Genomic DNA, 17,303 nt, shown 5'->3' with positions numbered 1-17,303 from the left:
ATACATGTAACTTGCAAATCAGCAACGAATTTTCGGTAAAGTCTATAACGCAGGAGATAATAATTTGTCAAAATTCAGTACTATTAGAATTACGCTGCCTCTGATCAGAGTACGGTTTAGAAGGGCTCGTTTGAGTTTAAGAACCTGCGTGTGGCCAATTTCTCGGCGTGATGGTTCAGGCGTAAGGTTTGGCGTAGATAGGCTCGTATAGTTTCCAATTTCGTCCGTATGACCTCCCGTGAAGGAAATAAACGGGTCTCTTTCCATTTGCCTTTAGCCCAGAACGAAATAGATTGTTGAATTCCTCTTTAGCCTAATTTGTTTCATTTTTAACAACTTTACTTTTTTTTTTTTTTTTAATCGTGGTACGAGAAAATTAACAGCTATACGGTAGGGGATCCATGGTGAGTCCAACTGGCAGGCTGCAGCCTGGACAAGTGGTACTGTCCGGGTGCCAACTTCTCAAGGGCAAAGCGCGTGGCAAAAGCCTCGTTCTCTCCGTACACCACGGGGTGGCTTGTGTTTGCATTGTTTCCATTCATCTGCTTCGAAAAGGCACGCTAACCCTTCTTTTTATAGGCTAACCCTGTGGACTAGCCTTGTTGATGCAGAGCTTACGCACCGTAACTATAATAGCTCACGCTGACGGTCTGATAAATGCATCGAAATAAATATTGCGTCACGCATTTGCGTTGGTTGCGTCCCTTTGTTATTTTGACGTGGTTTTTTTTATGCTCGCCTAGATCTGTCCTTTACACTGGTTCCCGACAGGACGTTTAGACTCTCCTTTGAGATCCCTTTAAATTTCCCTCAAGCATCAATGCTAGCCTATTGGACTTCTGATCTTTATGGAACACGGAACAGTCACAAGCCGCTCTGCGGGTATACAGACCCATATTATTACATACTCAATGAGTAGACTTTGGTGTACCACATTTGGAAAGAACACAGTATGTTTCAGCGGAAGCCCCCTTCTTACATTAACATATCTGCTCCAGGGGCCCAGGGTGAGACCCGATCCCCGACAGCTGTAATCAAATGCCGCGCGGCTGGCTCCTAATGGAATTGCTCGCGGGTGTTAAGGGTGTTTCCCTGTCACAGAGGTGTTGGATCTGGCTCTTTTTTCCCTCCTCCCACGTACACTTAACGCTTCTCATCTTTCATTTTACTTCACAGTGAAGGTCAGATGATCTGATCTGGTATGCGTACCATTTCTCTCTCACTCTCTTTCTCTCTCTCTCTCTTTCTCTACCTCTCTTTTTTCCAGGTGTAACAGTCATCATTTCAAGACGATGCTCCTGACATTGAGACCCCTCTTGCCCATCTCTGTGTTTGTTCTGCTTGGCTGGTGGTGGTACACAGTGCGGAAGAGGAGACACTCAGATAAATGCAGATATGAATCTCTCCCCGATGTGGAGAGCTCAGATGAGCAGAGAGGACCTCCTTCCACCGCTGACACAGACAACCAGGAGAGAAGGGCCGTGGAGCAGGAGGCTGTCGCGATCGTAAGCGCACCTGCTACGCGGGAGACCGGTTCCCATTGGTGTTCACCACCTGATGAAGGTGAAGAGGAGGGTTCTGCTGCCTGGCGACACAAAGCTCTGAACACAAACCGGAACATCAGTGTCTCTGAGGTCAGCCAGCTAAACGCATCCCCAGACCTGTCGCACGCACCGCTGGCATCCTGCCCGGTGAACGATGGCAGCACACCATCCTCGGAACGAGAAATAACCGTCAGGCCGGAACCAGAGGGAGAGACTTCTGAAGACAGGACGTCTTTGGTCAAGGAGAGGCAACTACCTGAGGTGGAAAAGGGTGGGTTTACTTCCGGTGGAGACCCAACTACCAGAACGAGTGAGGAGGACCATCCCAGGGCTGAATCTGATCCTGTTTCCCTTCACTCCAGCTCCAGCATGACCACACCACCACCAGAGGGCCTGGCCAGCTCCAGCATGACCACACCACCACCAGAGGGCCTGACTAGCTCCAGGATGACCACACCACCACCAGAGGGCCTGACTAGCTCCAGGATGACCACACCACCACCAGAGGGCCTGGCCAGCTCCAGCATGACCACACCACCACCAGAGGGCCTGGCCAGCTCCAGCATGGCCACACCACCACCAGAGGGCCTGGCCAGCTCCAGCATGACCACACAACCATCAGACGGCCTCACTAGCTCCAGCATGACCACATCACCACCAGAGGGCCTGGTAGTAGGACCGTCGTCCTGTCTGGAGAGAGCTGAGGAGAGCCTTGTGTCAGAGGACTTTGGAGAAAGACAGGAAATGGAGAAACTGTCTGCCAGATTAGTGGAAGAGGTTATCTGTGCAGCATCAGTGGAGGTCCAATCAGTAGGAAGCCTCCAGGGTGGGAAGGAACCTACGCACTCTCCAGAGCGTCTGAGCACTGTCCTGCCAACAGAAAATGGAAGTCAACCTGAGACTGCAGACCGGGTCCAAACAGACACGACAAAGTCTCAATCACCAATCGAACACCTGCTAGAGGCCACGCCCACGTCCTGGACCGGTGTCTCGTCTCCTCCAGCTTTGCAGACAGAAGAGCGAAATGAAAGCACAAAAATCCCACAGGAAACAGAGAGTTCAGACTTTACAACAGACACAGCAGCGGAGGAGCCCTCAGGTCCATCAGCGCTCCAAGCAGCCGTTGCGTCTGAGTACAGAAAGGACACTGCGGATGATTCAACCGTGTCTGGAACATCTAGAGACCAGAGTGAGGATTTTCCCACTGGAATCGCACTGAGGAACGAAGCCCATACAGCAGGAGAGAGAGATTCTGTCCACCATGAGAGAGAGTCTGTCCACCATGAGAGAGAGTCTGTCCACCATGAGAGAGAGTCTGTCCACCATGAGAGAGAGTCTGTCCACCATGAGAGAGAGTCTGTCCACCATGAGAGAGAGTTTGTCCACCATGAGAGAGAGTCTGTCCACCATGAGAGAGAGTCTGTCCACCATGAGAGTGAGTCTGTCCACCATGAGAGTGAGTCTGTCCACCATGAGAGTGAGTCTGTCCACCATGAGAGTGAGTCTGTCCACCATGAGAGAGAGTCTGTCCACCATGAGAGAGAGTCTGTCCACCATGAGAGTGAGTCAGTCACTGCCGGTTTGTGCACCCTCTGATTGGTCCTAGTGTTGTGGTTAGTGTAACAGACCAGTAATCAGAGGTAACTAGAAGAGACAACAATAATTGTAAGTGTCTTTGGGTTAGTGCTAACATAAAAAAGAAACTTCAGAAGTAGTCACTTGATAAAATCTTTCCATAAGATAAGAAGTACTTAAGGCGTCTTGTGGACTTCATCTTTTGTGATGTGTTTTATGAGGTGTTTACCAAAATGCCACAGCTTTTTTTTCCCTCCCAGTATAAACCTGTTCCCCTGTGTTACATAACCATCAGAATTGAAGTCAAACTCCACCTCGGGTGTTTTCTCAGAACTCGTTTGGTGGGAGATCAGCACCAGCTCATTTTTACCAAGCTCTGCACTGAAGGGTAAACTGTCGTTGTGGAGAACTCCACCCATCACCCTCTTGGCCTGTCCCGTCTCGCGCTTCTCTGAACTCTTTTCGTTAGGTTTCCCAGTGTTGGCGTACAGGCGTTTGCATGCTGTTAGTTTTGCATAGGAAAATGTCTCTGTGAACAGAAAAGATCCAATGAAGACGGTATAAACCATGTATAATACTCTTGGGCCCCCAGGTGCAGCTGTAAATGGTTTTAAGGGAGAGAGCCAAGACACCAGCGTCCAACCCAAAGACTCTCCCACCTCACCAGTGACTTACTGGGACATAGAGGTGCCAGTGGTGAGCTCAGTCTACGTACAACAAACCTCATCGACACAACGTGTGTCACAGAGCCACATGTACACTTTTCAGTGAGAGTGCTGATCTAGGATCAGTTGTAGCTATTCATAATCCTAACAAATGTAATTATACGGACATGGGGGAGCAGATCCTAAATCCGTTTTAGTTTTTCATAATGTTGGTAATGCAGATATGTGGACATGGGGAAAGTAGATCAGACCTAGATCAGCGCTTCCACTCTGTGACTCATTGGTCTTATCTGTCTCTGAGGTGATACAGAATTATAGTGCTGAATTAAACTGTTGTGTATAATTTTGCATTCCACAAAATATACCCAGGTGTTTGATGACTGGTACATTGGTATAATATTGGCGTACCGGTGTACTACTGGTGCACTGGTATGCTACTGGTATGCTACTGGTGCACTACTGGTGCGCTACTGGTGCACTGGTATGCTACTGGTGCACTGTATTTGAAGACCCACTGTTGCCTGTAGCTTGCACAGCACCCACAGTTTCCACGTGTGGGAATAAGTAGTAGCCTGAGGGTGACAGGAAAATGTGTGAGTCAGGAGTTTCAGTGACAGTGTGGGAAAGTTGACCCGCTCGTGACATCTGATCTGAGCTGAGACAGAGGAACTCGTCACTGAACAAAGCTGAAATCACAAAATGATTTCCATACCTGCTCTTACACACACACACACACACACACACACTTTAATTATTAAGAGAATTCTATGATGTTCTTGTTTATTTAGGTATGTAAGGACTTAAACAGTTTCTTGGCACCATTAAATACTATTGATAGACTCCTGGAGACGCTTGTGAAAAACATATGCTTGGATCACATGTTATTGGAATAAAGACAAACGGGCCAGACCGAATTAGTGCTCAGATCGGCGTGTGTGTAAATGCTCTTTGGTCTTTCTGTTATCTGTGCCTGAAACACAAGGAACTTTTGACACGTTTCTACTTTTTTCACTCATTGTTTGTGTGTGTGTGTGTGTGTGTTTCGTTTTCTGACAGCGTCTTGTTGGGAGGTTGATTGGAAAGCAGGGGAAGTACCTGGCCTTCCTGAGGCAGAACACTGGAGCGAAGTTTCATATCTCTGCACTGCCCTACACTCAGGATTATAAAATGTGCCGTATTGAGGGTGAGTGAGCAGGCACTTTAAATACACCCGTCATGTGTTTCACTGCTCTCTCTCTCTCTCTCTGCTGGTCACTGGGAGCCAGACTGGGAACTCTACACCGTGTTCACTGACTGAATACCAAATGTGTGTGTTCACAGTCTATGCTGATTAGAGCTTTTTGTTTTGTTTGTTTGTTTCCCTTGTTATCAAATGTGGATTGGTCAGCCTGGCTTGTGTTTTGTTCTGACCTGGGTAAATACATTTTTGAAATGATTAATATCTAGTTGATTGAGCGGGCTTTGTTCCAGTCCTAACCTAGCTGCTTCCTTTCACTGTAAACTCCTTTTCTTAATGAACAGGATAAAATGGCAGTTTTGCTTAAGACTGTGTAAGTCATTCATGTGATGTGTGTTTGGTTTTGTTTCAAACACACTCTGTCCTGTTAGAATTGTAGTGAGTCCAGTAGAAACGGACCCAAGGTAAACAAGCTTTGTGAGAGTGTTAGGTTTTGACCCAAATTCAGAAAGTTACCTGAACAGGGCTTGAGTCTTAAAAGACTCAAACTCGTTCAGACTCGTTTGGTCTTAAAAGACTCATAGACTCTTTCCGATTGATTGTTCTGTGTGAGGGAGAGGAATGATTTGTTCTGATGTAATCTGACTCAGGATCGGAAGAGGAGGTGGAGAGAGCTTTAGCGTTGATAAAGAAGAAACTTAAAGACCTGGACCTGACAAACCGCCACCGTGGTGCCCAGTCGCCTGCTCCTCTGCCCTCTCTCCCTCACACGTCCTGGGTAAGAGTCCATCCAAGACACGTGGACGGAAATGTCTTTTAAATGTATTTTAAGTGTCTTTGGATCCTCTCAGATGAAGGAGGATGTCTAGATATAAGAGGCACTATGGCGAAACGTGCAGTAGACAGGGCCTAAAAGACACACACACAAATCAGGTCAGCATCAGTGTGCCCAGACTAGAGTAAGCCTGCTGATCTGGGATCAGCTGTTCTCCTTCCTTCCATATCCATTTATTTATTATGAAACTGTTTCTGAATCAGCAGACACTAACATTGAGATGTTTGACTGATGTCCTCTTCATTGCCTCCTGAAGCTGCTCCTGCCACCGGAGGGCAGCGTGGAGGTGATTGTGCCCTGTGTTGAGACAGGAAACTACCTGTTTGTCCAGCAGCACACTCACCCCACCTTCCACACCCTGCACAGCCTGGTCCAGCAGATGAGTCTCTGCTACTCCAGACCTGACTGCCCCGCCCTGCCCACGCCTGTGGAAGGTACACCATCAGTCAGAGCCTAGAACGGCCAACAGTGTGTCTGTCTGTCTCTCTCTCTCTTTCCCTCCCTTCCCTCTGTCCTTTATGTCCACGCTTTCTCTGTGACTGTCTTTCTCTGTGTTGTCCTCTTCTCTCTCTTCCATTTTTTTTCTGTCTTTCTCACATGATCGCCCTCCTCTTGGAACTTTCTCTTTTCTGATTTCTCTCTCTCACTCTTGTCCCTGTATCATTGTCAAATGTTTTATATCATCTCTCTCTCTTTCTCACACTCACTTGTTCTCTCCTCAGACTGCTGCCCCCATCTCACCCACATCCCTGACAGATCGTCACACGTTGACCCCCATTCTAAACACACACACACACACACACACACACAGACATTCTAACTTTGCTAAACTCTTTCCTTTCTCTCTCTCTCTCTCTCAGCGGGGGTGGTGTGCGCTGCTCCGTCGGCTGCTGGAGGCTGGTGGAGGGCTCAGGTTATAAAGTATTACAGAGACAGCGGCGAGGTGCAGATCCGATACGTGGATTACGGTGGCTACGTTACCGTTAAGATCGACATCCTCAGACAGATAAGGTCGGTTCTCTCTCCAGTTAACATTAGATTGCTGCTGTTTACAGAGAGACTGTTTGTGGTGTTCTGTACAGGATTGACACTCCTCATTCATTTCCACAGATCAGATTTTGTGACGTTACCATTCCAGGGAGCTGAGGTGATGCTGGAAAACATTGCACCATTGCCAGGTATTCATCTGTTAACTGGTATTCATCTGTTCACTGAGGCGTCACTCAAAGCCTAAGCTCTGACCAGTAATATAATGCAAACCTGAACTGATGCAGGACGATTACATCTCAGAATGATTGTGTGAGGGTACTGCAGGTTCCCCTCTGTCGTAAACACCAGTTTAAATGTGTTCTTTTGGTTCTGCACACACAGGAGAGAGGGAGTTCACACAGGAGGCCAAAACAGCTCTGGAGGAACTAACTAAAGGAGTGTCCTTAGTCTTAGAGGTGTCGCTCTCTCTCTCTCGTTCTCTCTCTCGTTCTCTCATTCTCTCTCGCGCTCTCTCTCGTTCTTTCATTCTCTCTCTTGCTCTCTCTCTCTCTTTCTCCCTCTCTCTCTCTCTCTCTCTCTCCCTCCCTCTCGTTCTCTCCCTCTCTCTCTCTCTCTCTTTCTCTCTCTCTCTCTATCTCCATCGTTCTTACTCTTGCCCTGTAAAGGTTATCCTTCTAAAGACACGTTGTAGCACATACATATTCACATATGTTCAGTCAGATATATTTGTGTTAGAGGCATGTGAAATTTGTTAACGAAATGTCTCTTATCCTTTGTCCAGGTGACGGGCAGTGAGTGTGGTCTTCCTTTGGTCCACATGTGGCGACCAGAAGGGGAGGAGGTAAGTGTTTTTGTAAGGGCCGTTTTTTAACACGCTCACAATCCATTCCAGGGTTTGATGTTTTTGTGTACTCCTGCTTGCTTTTGTGTACTCCTACTCATACTCCTGCTTTTCTCAGCTGGTGTCAGTAAACCGGACCCTTGTAGAACGTGGACTGTGCGCGTGGACGGGGGGCGACTGATAGACTTCCCACAGACTGCGTCTCTCCTCACTCTGCAAACTTGTTCTTTTTTGGTGTCTGTCTTTTAAAGCATTTAGTTTTGCTTTGTACAGTATACCCAGACTTTACAGTTGGAAATGGTGGATCAGCAGGTGTAAATCTCCGCACACGCTAACGCTTTAGCACATCATTACCAGTCCTCTGACTTTAATCAACCCAAATACTGCAGTGTGAATAAGTCTGAATTTTTAAATGCACTTTCTCTCTGTCTCGGTGTGTCTCTCTCTGTGTCTCCCTCTGTGTCTCTGTCTCTGTCTCTGTGTCTCTGTCTCTGTGTGTCTCTTATATTCTCTCCAGGCATGAATAGTTAAACATGAGATGCCGTTTGATTTGAAGAAAAATACTAGTGCAGGTTTGAGGTAAAACTTTTGTGCTGTAATAACCTTTATTACAACAATAATAGTAGAAGTAGTAGAAATAAGTAGATAAAATGAACAGTTTTTTTAAAATGGAAGCTTGCTTATGTTTGATAGACTCTACTGTTTCAGTGAAGTCCTTTAACTGAATGAAATAGCCTGTTGATGAATGTAGACTGTCACATTCATAATACAGTTTAGTCTAGGACTGACAGATATAGAGTTCTGGTTTTTACTTAAAAATGAAAACAACAACAAAAAATGTGTTTGTATAGGTGTGTAATGTTCAAATGTGTCTGAAATGTTCAGAGCATGTGAGGTTTATTTTGTGCTGTGTGAGTGAGTCGTAAATCATATGGTGATATCCAAATGAAAGTGATATGTTTGGTATGTTAAATGAGATATAAGATTAATAAACTTTGGGAAATTCAAATCTATGAAGAGGTGACTTACCTTATTCTCCCTTAAATACCGATGCAGTGGCAGGTAATTGCCACTAGATGTCAGCGGAGGGCAAGAAATCGGCCGGTAAGGCCAAAGGGAACGACGTTGCACACATGGCAACCAAAGAGAGCGCGACGTCAGGTTTCCGAGTTTCGTTAATATGAACGTTAATAGTCTCTCTGACACAACACTGTCCAGCAGTAGAGCTCCGTCATTACTGTAACTCCTGTAGACGTTTTCTCTGCTCTCGTTAGGAATATGTAAATGGGGGTTATGCTGCACGCCACAGGTGAAGCTATGTTGCTTAAGCTTTAGGCGACCTTGCTACACAGTGTGTAAAGGCGTCGATATTTGCCCTGAATTGTCGATTCTCTACAAATGCTCATTCTTTGTTTGACCAGTTTAATTGAGTAATCTCGAGTAGGCCTGGTGCAGACGCATGTAAACGTTATGGTTCTAGATGAAGAAAGTCGCCGAAAAGTAGGCCTACATGTTAATGATCCCACGCTTACGTTTGCAATTAGATACGGGATCCCTCTGGAAATCCAAATACTTACTTGGTCACTATTAATCATATCTTAAACATTGTAGAACACATCAGTGTGTCATCAAGCGGAAAACTCAACAAATGTAGAATTTTATTGATTGATAAAGATGATTTAGATACACCATGACGTCAACTAAGAATCCATATTTAGGCCTACCGTTTACCGCAGATTTCCACGATTCGAAATAAACAGTACAATGATTCATTCATTCGAAACAGTTAATTTGTGAAAGGGTAAAATTCGATTTATGACGATTTGAAAACAGCATTATTGCTGACCGAGGACGCTTTGTTGCATTTTATGGCGTGACTTGCCGCAAACGTCGCTCACCGGTATGAAGTCTTCAATACGCGTTGATACATCGTTATTGTTCTGTTACACACGGGCTGCACTTTGACTCCAAATGAATTTGATTTCGCCATTTCTCATTTCCTTCATCTTAACTGCTCTCTCTCTCTCTCACACACACACACGCACACACATACACACACACACTTACTAATGTTCAACAGCGTATAGGCCTCGTTTTCTTAAATACTCCACTGATAATTGAAGCCCAAAGTGTTTGTTAAGTGTTGAGCTTTCTTTTCTCTTTCGTTCCCTCATTTTTCAAGATCACCTGTGGTGCACGTGAATGCTCACGCAAAAGCCTCTTGATAATGCTGCGGTTGTGCGCTCCTTGGTGGCTTTGATGACTTTAATTAATGGCGTGCGGTGTTTCTCTCTCTTTCTCTCTCTGTCTCTCTCTCTCTCTTAAAAGTGGGAATCGCAGCGCAAGACTATGAAGCGCTTCATCCAAGACCCCCATTGATTAATGAAGTCACACTTAGTCATTCCCCATTATCTCTGCTCCTGATAATAGCAGCCTCCCTCGCGCTCAGGCTGGGGAGCTGCGCACGGCAGTGGTCTCTGCGGACGCCGCGGGTTAAGCTCTGGAACCATTTGGGTCGCGCGCACGATCAGTTTAATAACCGGAAAGACTCTGTGTGTGTGTGTGTGTGTGTGTGTGTGTGTGTGTGTGTGTGTGTGTGTATGCGTCAGTGCATTTCACCACATTTCTGCTGTTTTCAAAATGTATAGCTATTCATTTCTAGTGGTTGTGACATTTCTGTCAGTGGTTGAAACACTGAAAGAAACGCCCCAGCACATGACACTAGTCTCTTTATATCTGCTGAATCTAAAGTGTTTTTAGTATATAAAATCACTGGTAACCGCACCATTCCGCCAAGCCACAGATAGTCGGCTCTCTGACCTTTTCTTTCCATTCAGATTGTCAGATTATATGAAAACTATAAAAATGGAGCAAAGCGTCACGTATCTTGCCTCAGATTTGACTGTCTTAAGGCTATTCTCAGATCTTGGCCTGACAACGGTACAATCACGGTGAATGTCATGTGAGAGAAATCTCAGTACGAGTTATTTTTGGGCACTGAACAGCGGAGATTTGTCTTTATTTTGTCAGAACGCCATTACTTAACCAGATTTGTGAGGACAAAACGCTTTAAAATTAATGTGACGTACGAATGAATGACATGTGCCATTAAGTTAGGGGAGACACACCACTCGAATAAACTGTGTAAAAATGTTGCTGTACAACAACGGATATGTTGCGGATGTCGGCTGTTCTGAAGCACTTGTTCTCGGTGTTCGTCTCAACCGGAGACTGTGGGCGACAGCTGCAGTAGGCAAATCCATGTACCGAGGTTTCCTCTCTCACGCACGAACGCGCGCGCGCGCGCACACACACACACGCTCATTTAAATTAACACTCACACACGTTTCCTTACTTCCCCTACTACTGCTTCAGTGACATGCTCGTGCATTTTGCCGTTGCTTGAGTAGGACTGTTAGATCTTTGTATGTGTGTGCGTGCGTCTGTGTGTGTGACAGCGCTTCTTCGCTCTAAACGAATGTGAGAGCGTCCCAACCCGGCTTTCCGGGCAGAAGGGCACATGTGAAGGATCACAATGATATCCACTTGACCCGTTAATAGCAAGAAACCTTCACATTTTCATTTTCACACTGTAATAGAAAATGCATTAGAGCCTCAAGCAATACTTTTTCATTTTCTTCTCAAATACATTTTTTCCCTCATCCTAATGGCATATTTTAAAAAATGCAGCAAGTATGGGCAAAATATCACAAACATACACACACACACATGCGTCTTCCCGGATACACAGTCATACATTTATGCACGCGCGCGACGACTGCGCATTGATCTGTGCAAGGCATCTAACAGATGTAGAGCATTAAAAATTAAACCACCCTTTAAATACTTTATCCGTTCATTAATCAAACACAGATGCCATTGTGACTGCGAGGCGTACTCGCAGACGCGTGCTTGTCTCTGCGTAATACAATCCCCCCGTTTCTAATATAGGGGAGTCTCCACTCTCCTCTCTGATGAGGGGCACAAAACCCCCTCATCTGACCCATATTCCCTTTACACCCCCCCCCCCCCCCCGATCTGAACTCCGAGCGGCTCGTGTGCTTAATTACCAGACATGGACTGATTGCATTAATATGCAGTGAGAGAGCAGATATCGCATTATTTGCCGGGAAAAAGAGATCTCAGTTGGTGGGCCCGAAGAGGGGAATCGCTCATGTCGTTTGAAGGCCGCGTTGCATTTCAAATGGGCCCGCTATAGTAAACACAGCGAGCGCGCAGCAGATTAAAGCAAAAGCACAAATGCTCCATAAACAGCGCGTTCAAATCTTTTCATTTCACTGAACACAGCAGCTGTCAGGATTATAATGATACATACAGTCAGAGAACTTTCTGGAGTGTTCGGCTCGTTCAGTGCCGATGATTTTTTATAAGTGTATGTGTATATGAGTGCGTGGGTGGTTGAGCGAATGTACACCTACGCGCAAAGACGTTTCTATGGTCTATTACATGTATATATCACGCACATGTAATAAATGCATTGATATTACAGTTATAAATTCTGATGCCATAGAGTTTAACAGAACATACCAACCCTCTTTTTTTGTAAAGTTTGCTATGAAAGTTTGACTTTTGATAATCAGTTCTTGCTCTCTTGGCCTGGCAGGATAGGGGTACCTTTGTCATGACCAACAGACGGAGACTGATCTACCATCTTCTGAACCTTTTCGGCTTGGTTAAGGCCAGACAAACTGGGGGTCTGATCTGCATGGCAGGTTAGCCTTAACCCAGAGTATATTTAAAGCGGTTTGAATGAGCTATCAATGGCTTCCAGAGAAGACAAAAACAGGCTATAAAGAAACTATTGCCACCACAACAATGAAACGCACTGCACCTCTAGGGCTGAAATTGCTGTCGTTTTTCTGAACGCAGACATGGAAAGAGTTAGACATCAGGAAGTGAAGACCAGGGGACTTGTGGCTGTGAGTGTTGTTGTTTTTTTTATGGGGGTCTTATGTTTCGTTTAAACTGTAATTCATCGTCAATAATTTTACCCCCCCCCCACACTTCCAGTGATAAGTCACTCAGCCACATTCCACAGTACCTTTTATTTATTTATTTTTTTTAGACATTTTGCCGAATACCCATCAGATTTTCTGAGTGAAATGGAATCTTAATTCTGGATAACGCTTTGAAACATATTTTGGAATGAAAAGATGAGGAGTTTGTGTGTGCACACATGTGTAGATCTTTCTCTCTTTCTCCCTCCCTCTCCCTCTCTTACACACACACACACACACACACACACACATTCGGTACGTGTGACAGGCTGCAGTGAGCAGAAAAAAAAAAAAAAAAAACGGTGATCGCTGTAGCGTGACCTAAAATCCACTGAGCATCCTGCTTTAATTGAGCTCTCAGTTGTTTTTAAATTGAATGGAAAACTAGGCCTACGTACTCCACTCGCCAGGTACTAGTAAACACGCATTTTCACAGCTGACTGTTGTATTCACACACTGTTTTTTTCCCCCCACCCTCACAAATCGACTTCTGAATGTTCTTATTGCCAGTCAATCTGGAGTGGACACATAATCAACATCAGTGACCTTACTGAATGACAACTCAACTCCACTCTTACTCACTCGGTCCTCAGCATCAGTAAACCGATGTCTCCGAAAACTCTTCCTTTGACAAACATTACCTTTCATTGCACGCTCTGTCACTATTTCAACATTCATATTTACAAAGATATACACTTGAAAAGCAGTGTCAATATTTAAACAAGAGGGCAAGGTCTCAGGACGTGAAAACGTTGATTTATGTAAATGACAAACTACCTAAAATGTTCCTCAGATTTCTCTGAGCTGAACAGGAAGTAAACAGCCAGCTGTAGTCAACACAGTGGTTCACACAAGAATTCCTTACCGTTCACAGTCCCGGAGTGAGGGGATCCTCCCAAGGATCTTCAACGCCACAGTATCCATGGAGACCTTTATCTGTAAACTCATGCGTAAATTATTGTGATTATTGTTGTTTTTTTTTTTACTGAAAAATAAATCCATCAATTAAGCAGAACGACGCTCTCAGATCACGACTCTACAGTTTCCTAACGGCAAAGACATCATGACGTCGATGAACGTTGTGCTTGCCTGATAATCTAATATGGCATATTGGGAGAGAACAAAACAAACAAAAAGAGTTACAACAACGGTAATGATAATAACATGGTCATAATAAAGCTAAACGTCAACATAACATTATCCCCTGCCTTGCGTTTACTCAGGGTTCAACGCCACACAATGAATCGGCGAATCGTTGCGTTCGTTGTAAGGTCACGGTCTGGGTGTCAGTTTGACGTGAACGAAGACTCTGGGCCTCAAGTCAGATTAACAGTGTTTAAACACTTAACGAAATGTTTTTGTTATCCAAAACTGCAGCTTAGAGACACTTTAGAGAGACTTTACATTTTACTTTTTTAATAAGTGACGAAACTTATTTAACTCCCTGCCATGACGCAGAGAAGCAAATAATGAATTCACTTACAAATAAATAAAATTAACTGATTATCCATCCAAGAGATTGCAATATGCTAGGTACACAACAATTGAGCAATTAAATAAATGAATGCATTGCAAAGCCCACTGAGCCGAATCCATTCTGGGTAGAATCGGTAGTCGCAAACAGTCTATCCAAACTCCCACTGAGTGGCTTTATTATGATCGAAACGCGATCCCGTGTGATTTCGCCAGTGCTCTGAAATCAGAATCCGAAGAGCGTCAGAAACACGGTGTGGCCAACAGAGGGCGTGGTTTTCAGCAAATTAGAGGCGGGTTCTCTCGAATGACGTCAATTGGATGTTTAGCTGACGACCGCTGGCTCCGCCCAACCTGAGCCATGAGAGGGAGGGAGCAAGCTGAGCTGATCCCACGTGTGACGATTGCATTCCCGGTTCGGTAATATTCTCTTAGCGGGGCTTCGCTTTGCTTTTGCCGTGTCTGTGTGTGTCTGTTAGTTACTGCCTATAGTTTGATTAGCAATGGAAGGGGACGGGAGCCAAGCCACATCTGGAAGCCCTAATGATTCGCAACATGACCCGGGGTAAGATGTTATATCCTGAGAGTTTTATTTTTAATAGATATTTTTTCATGCTCCAAATTGTTTGACTGAACTGCTGCGAGATGATTTAAGCCGAACCACTGGTCTGTCGTTCCGGACACAGTCTGAGGCTGAAGCTGTCGCCTGGCTTTGTTTGATTCTACTATCCAGCAAGAGTGACCTCCTTTCGTTTTAATGTACAGTGCAATTTTCGGCGAAATAGTCACTAGTTTTTTATGCTTCGCTCTCTTCGTAGGTCGCTTTTAATAAGTAGTTACACGTCAAAATGGCCGATCTGACATCTGCACTCACTTCTGCTGTTTTCTTCTTGCAGTAAAATGTTTATCGGAGGACTCAGCTGGCAAACCTCACCAGGTGAGACAGTTATTCTTTTGAAATGTTCCTGTTTGGCAGTTGTTTTGCTCGTCGACCTCGCTCGCTCGAGCGGGTAGCGATACAGTCTATGCTGTGTGTGTGTGAGTGTGTGTGTGTGTGTGTAAGAGTGAGTGAGTGTGTTTGTGTGAGTGTATGTGTGTATGTGTTCTTGTGCAGTACTGTGTGGGATACGTCCAGTGTCTCTACCTCTGCGCACAAGGTTATTTTGATTCCCAGTCATCTGAAGTCCTCTATTCGACCCCGCTATGCGTGGCGGGGCGTTTTTGAAGCGCGCTGACAGTCGTAATGCGACTAATTTTTGCACGAGTAATGACCCTCTTTCTCCCTTTCTGTTTTGTTTACAGACAGCCTTAGAGACTATTTTAGTAAATTCGGGGAAATAAGAGAATGTATGGTGATGAGAGATCCTACGACTAAGCGCTCCAGGTAAAACACACTCTACTTTTTTTTGGCTTATTTTTGTGTCATTATGCAATTAACCATATGTACTTGTCATTCAACACGCATTACTCCAAATAGAAATTGTCCCGCCTTGTGTTACACAGGCAATTAGATCAGCTCGAGAGCTAGCTTTGCAAAGCAACGAGCTAATGAAATTTGACATTGACCCGGGACAGTGCCGCAACAATGATGTTAGCTAAGTGTATTGTGGCGTCTTAAAGTGGATAACGACACGAAAACAAAATTTCCGTTACAGAAAAGATTTTCTTTTTGCTACATATTAATGCATAGGCTTGTTGTTATGTACAGACGAATATTGTAATATGTGTAATGCGTTGTCTAAATGTCATCTTTGTGTTTATGATTTGTCTTGCAGAGGGTTTGGCTTCGTTACGTTTGCAGATGCGGCAAGTGTAGATAAAGTCTTAGCGCAACCACACCACGAATTAGACTCAAAGACGGTACGTTGATTCTCACCTCCACTTTTCATGTCTGTTCGTGCACTGTGAAATACTTTGTGGCAAGAGTGCACAGTCAGTTCACAAATCTAAAGGTGCATGCCTCCAGCAATACGTAAACCGTGTTATTATTACCAACTCCCTCATATTATCTTTGAGGTGCGTTTTTTTTGTTAGATTGTTTTTTTTTCTCTATTCAACGATAGAAAAGGAAGTTTTACCTATTAATTAAGCACAGGGACGAATCAAAGCGCTTTGAGTGAGACTTGATTTCCATTGTGCCCGGCCTCTACGTTTTTTTTTTTTCCTCTGGAATGTTAGACGCAGATGTTTACTGAAGGTCGCTGAGACGGTCCGTGTCCTTGATCGTAACGTATCTCATGTTACAGTAGGTTTGAAGCTCCGCTCTTGTGATGTTCTGTAGCTAGACCTTTCATTGTTCCAGTCTAGTTCTCCGTCCTCAGCCTGCTCTGTGTGGCTGTAGCGGACACGCCCCCTTCGGCTCCCGCTCCAGCGTGTTCATGCATCATACATAGGCACCAAAAGGGAAATAAAAAATTAGCTTCCAACAATATGGCTTTTTATTTTTTTAATGTCATCTGCTGTCACCTTAACCATACTGCTTCCTCCTAATTTATTTAATTCACACCATCTGAATCTGTGTCCAGAGGGTTTTACATGCAAACACATACTTAGACAGGCAGGCGCACACACACACGCACACGCACGCATGTGTGTCAAACGAGATTTTGTATGATTTGATGTAGATTTCACCTTTTTTCCCGGTGCAGATAGCTGTCGATACTATTGTCAGTGTCTCAGAGAAAATTCAATGCTAACGAATTTACCGGATGCATCCTCGTCAGACAGGGGTCTGTGCGTAGGTGTGCTTTAGCTGCTCTGACGTTTAAAAGCACCGTTGACAGATACTGCTTTGCACTTGTGCCCTTGTTTTAAACTTGCCAGTGGATAAATAATGAAGCGGTGATGGCCAGTGAGAGTTGTTTTTTGTTTTTTTTGGAGGGGCTGTCTTTGCTCGGTTTGAGGAGAGGGCAGCGTCAGCGCTCTGCCGAAGCCCTGTTTGTCTGAGGGGTTTTACTCCGTGGGAGGTGTTAAGGAGAGCTTGTTCACACTCCGTGCTGACTAGAATGGGTCGTGTTAAAAATATATGTATAAACGCTTTAATTGCTTTCTCTGCAGAAAAAGGCGTACTTAAAGAGAGGCAGTATGTCTTTCAGACGTATTTGAAAAGACAAACGAATTGTTTCTCGGGGCGCGTGGTGTGCCGTGTGTGAGGGAGAGGTGCTGAGAGCAAGGCGGACTGGTTG

The 17,303-nt window shown here is 44.9% G+C and overlaps 2 protein-coding genes across 2 annotated transcripts in view; both read left to right on the top strand.

The window, feature by feature from the left end:
• Window positions 1-1,276: 1,276 nt before the first annotated feature.
• Window positions 1,277-8,599, top strand: akap1a (A kinase (PRKA) anchor protein 1a). Its single transcript, XM_030792293.1, has 10 exons — window positions 1,277-2,798; window positions 3,696-3,815; window positions 4,841-4,967; window positions 5,612-5,739; window positions 6,053-6,230; window positions 6,657-6,807; window positions 6,907-6,974; window positions 7,168-7,241; window positions 7,568-7,627; window positions 7,746-8,599. The coding sequence occupies exons 1-10, from the start codon at window positions 1,293-1,295 to the stop codon at window positions 7,806-7,808; spliced, it is 2,475 nt and encodes an 824-aa protein (XP_030648153.1). The 5' UTR covers window positions 1,277-1,292; the 3' UTR covers window positions 7,809-8,599.
• A 5,989-nt stretch (window positions 8,600-14,588) lies between these two features.
• The window catches only part of msi2a (musashi RNA-binding protein 2a), a 248,366-nt gene continuing 245,651 nt past the window's right edge, over window positions 14,589-17,303 (top strand). The window contains exons 1-4 of the mRNA XM_030792413.1: window positions 14,589-14,683; window positions 15,015-15,055; window positions 15,421-15,502; window positions 15,894-15,978. Of these exons, the coding sequence (XP_030648273.1) occupies window positions 14,622-14,683; window positions 15,015-15,055; window positions 15,421-15,502; window positions 15,894-15,978 (270 nt within the window). The 5' untranslated portion in view covers window positions 14,589-14,621. The remainder of the gene's footprint in view (window positions 14,684-15,014; window positions 15,056-15,420; window positions 15,503-15,893; window positions 15,979-17,303) is intronic.

This window comes from Chanos chanos, chromosome 15 (assembly GCF_902362185.1).
Source record: "Chanos chanos chromosome 15, fChaCha1.1, whole genome shotgun sequence".
NCBI lineage: Eukaryota > Metazoa > Chordata > Actinopteri > Gonorynchiformes > Chanidae > Chanos > Chanos chanos.
Note: the sequence above shows the minus strand (reverse complement) of the source record. Positions and strands in the feature narration are given on the sequence as shown.

Excerpts from the sequence above, each read along its gene's own strand:
- akap1a (XM_030792293.1), top strand. The coding sequence starts at position 1,293 with ATGCTCCTGACATTGAGACCCCTCTTGCCCATCTCTGTGTTTGTTCTG. Across the intron at positions 3,816-4,840 it reads GGGACATAGAGGTGCCAGTG|CGTCTTGTTGGGAGGTTGAT; the intron begins GTGAGCTCAGTC and ends GTTTTCTGACAG. Across the intron at positions 7,242-7,567 it reads GAGTGTCCTTAGTCTTAGAG|GTGACGGGCAGTGAGTGTGG; the intron begins GTGTCGCTCTCT and ends TCCTTTGTCCAG.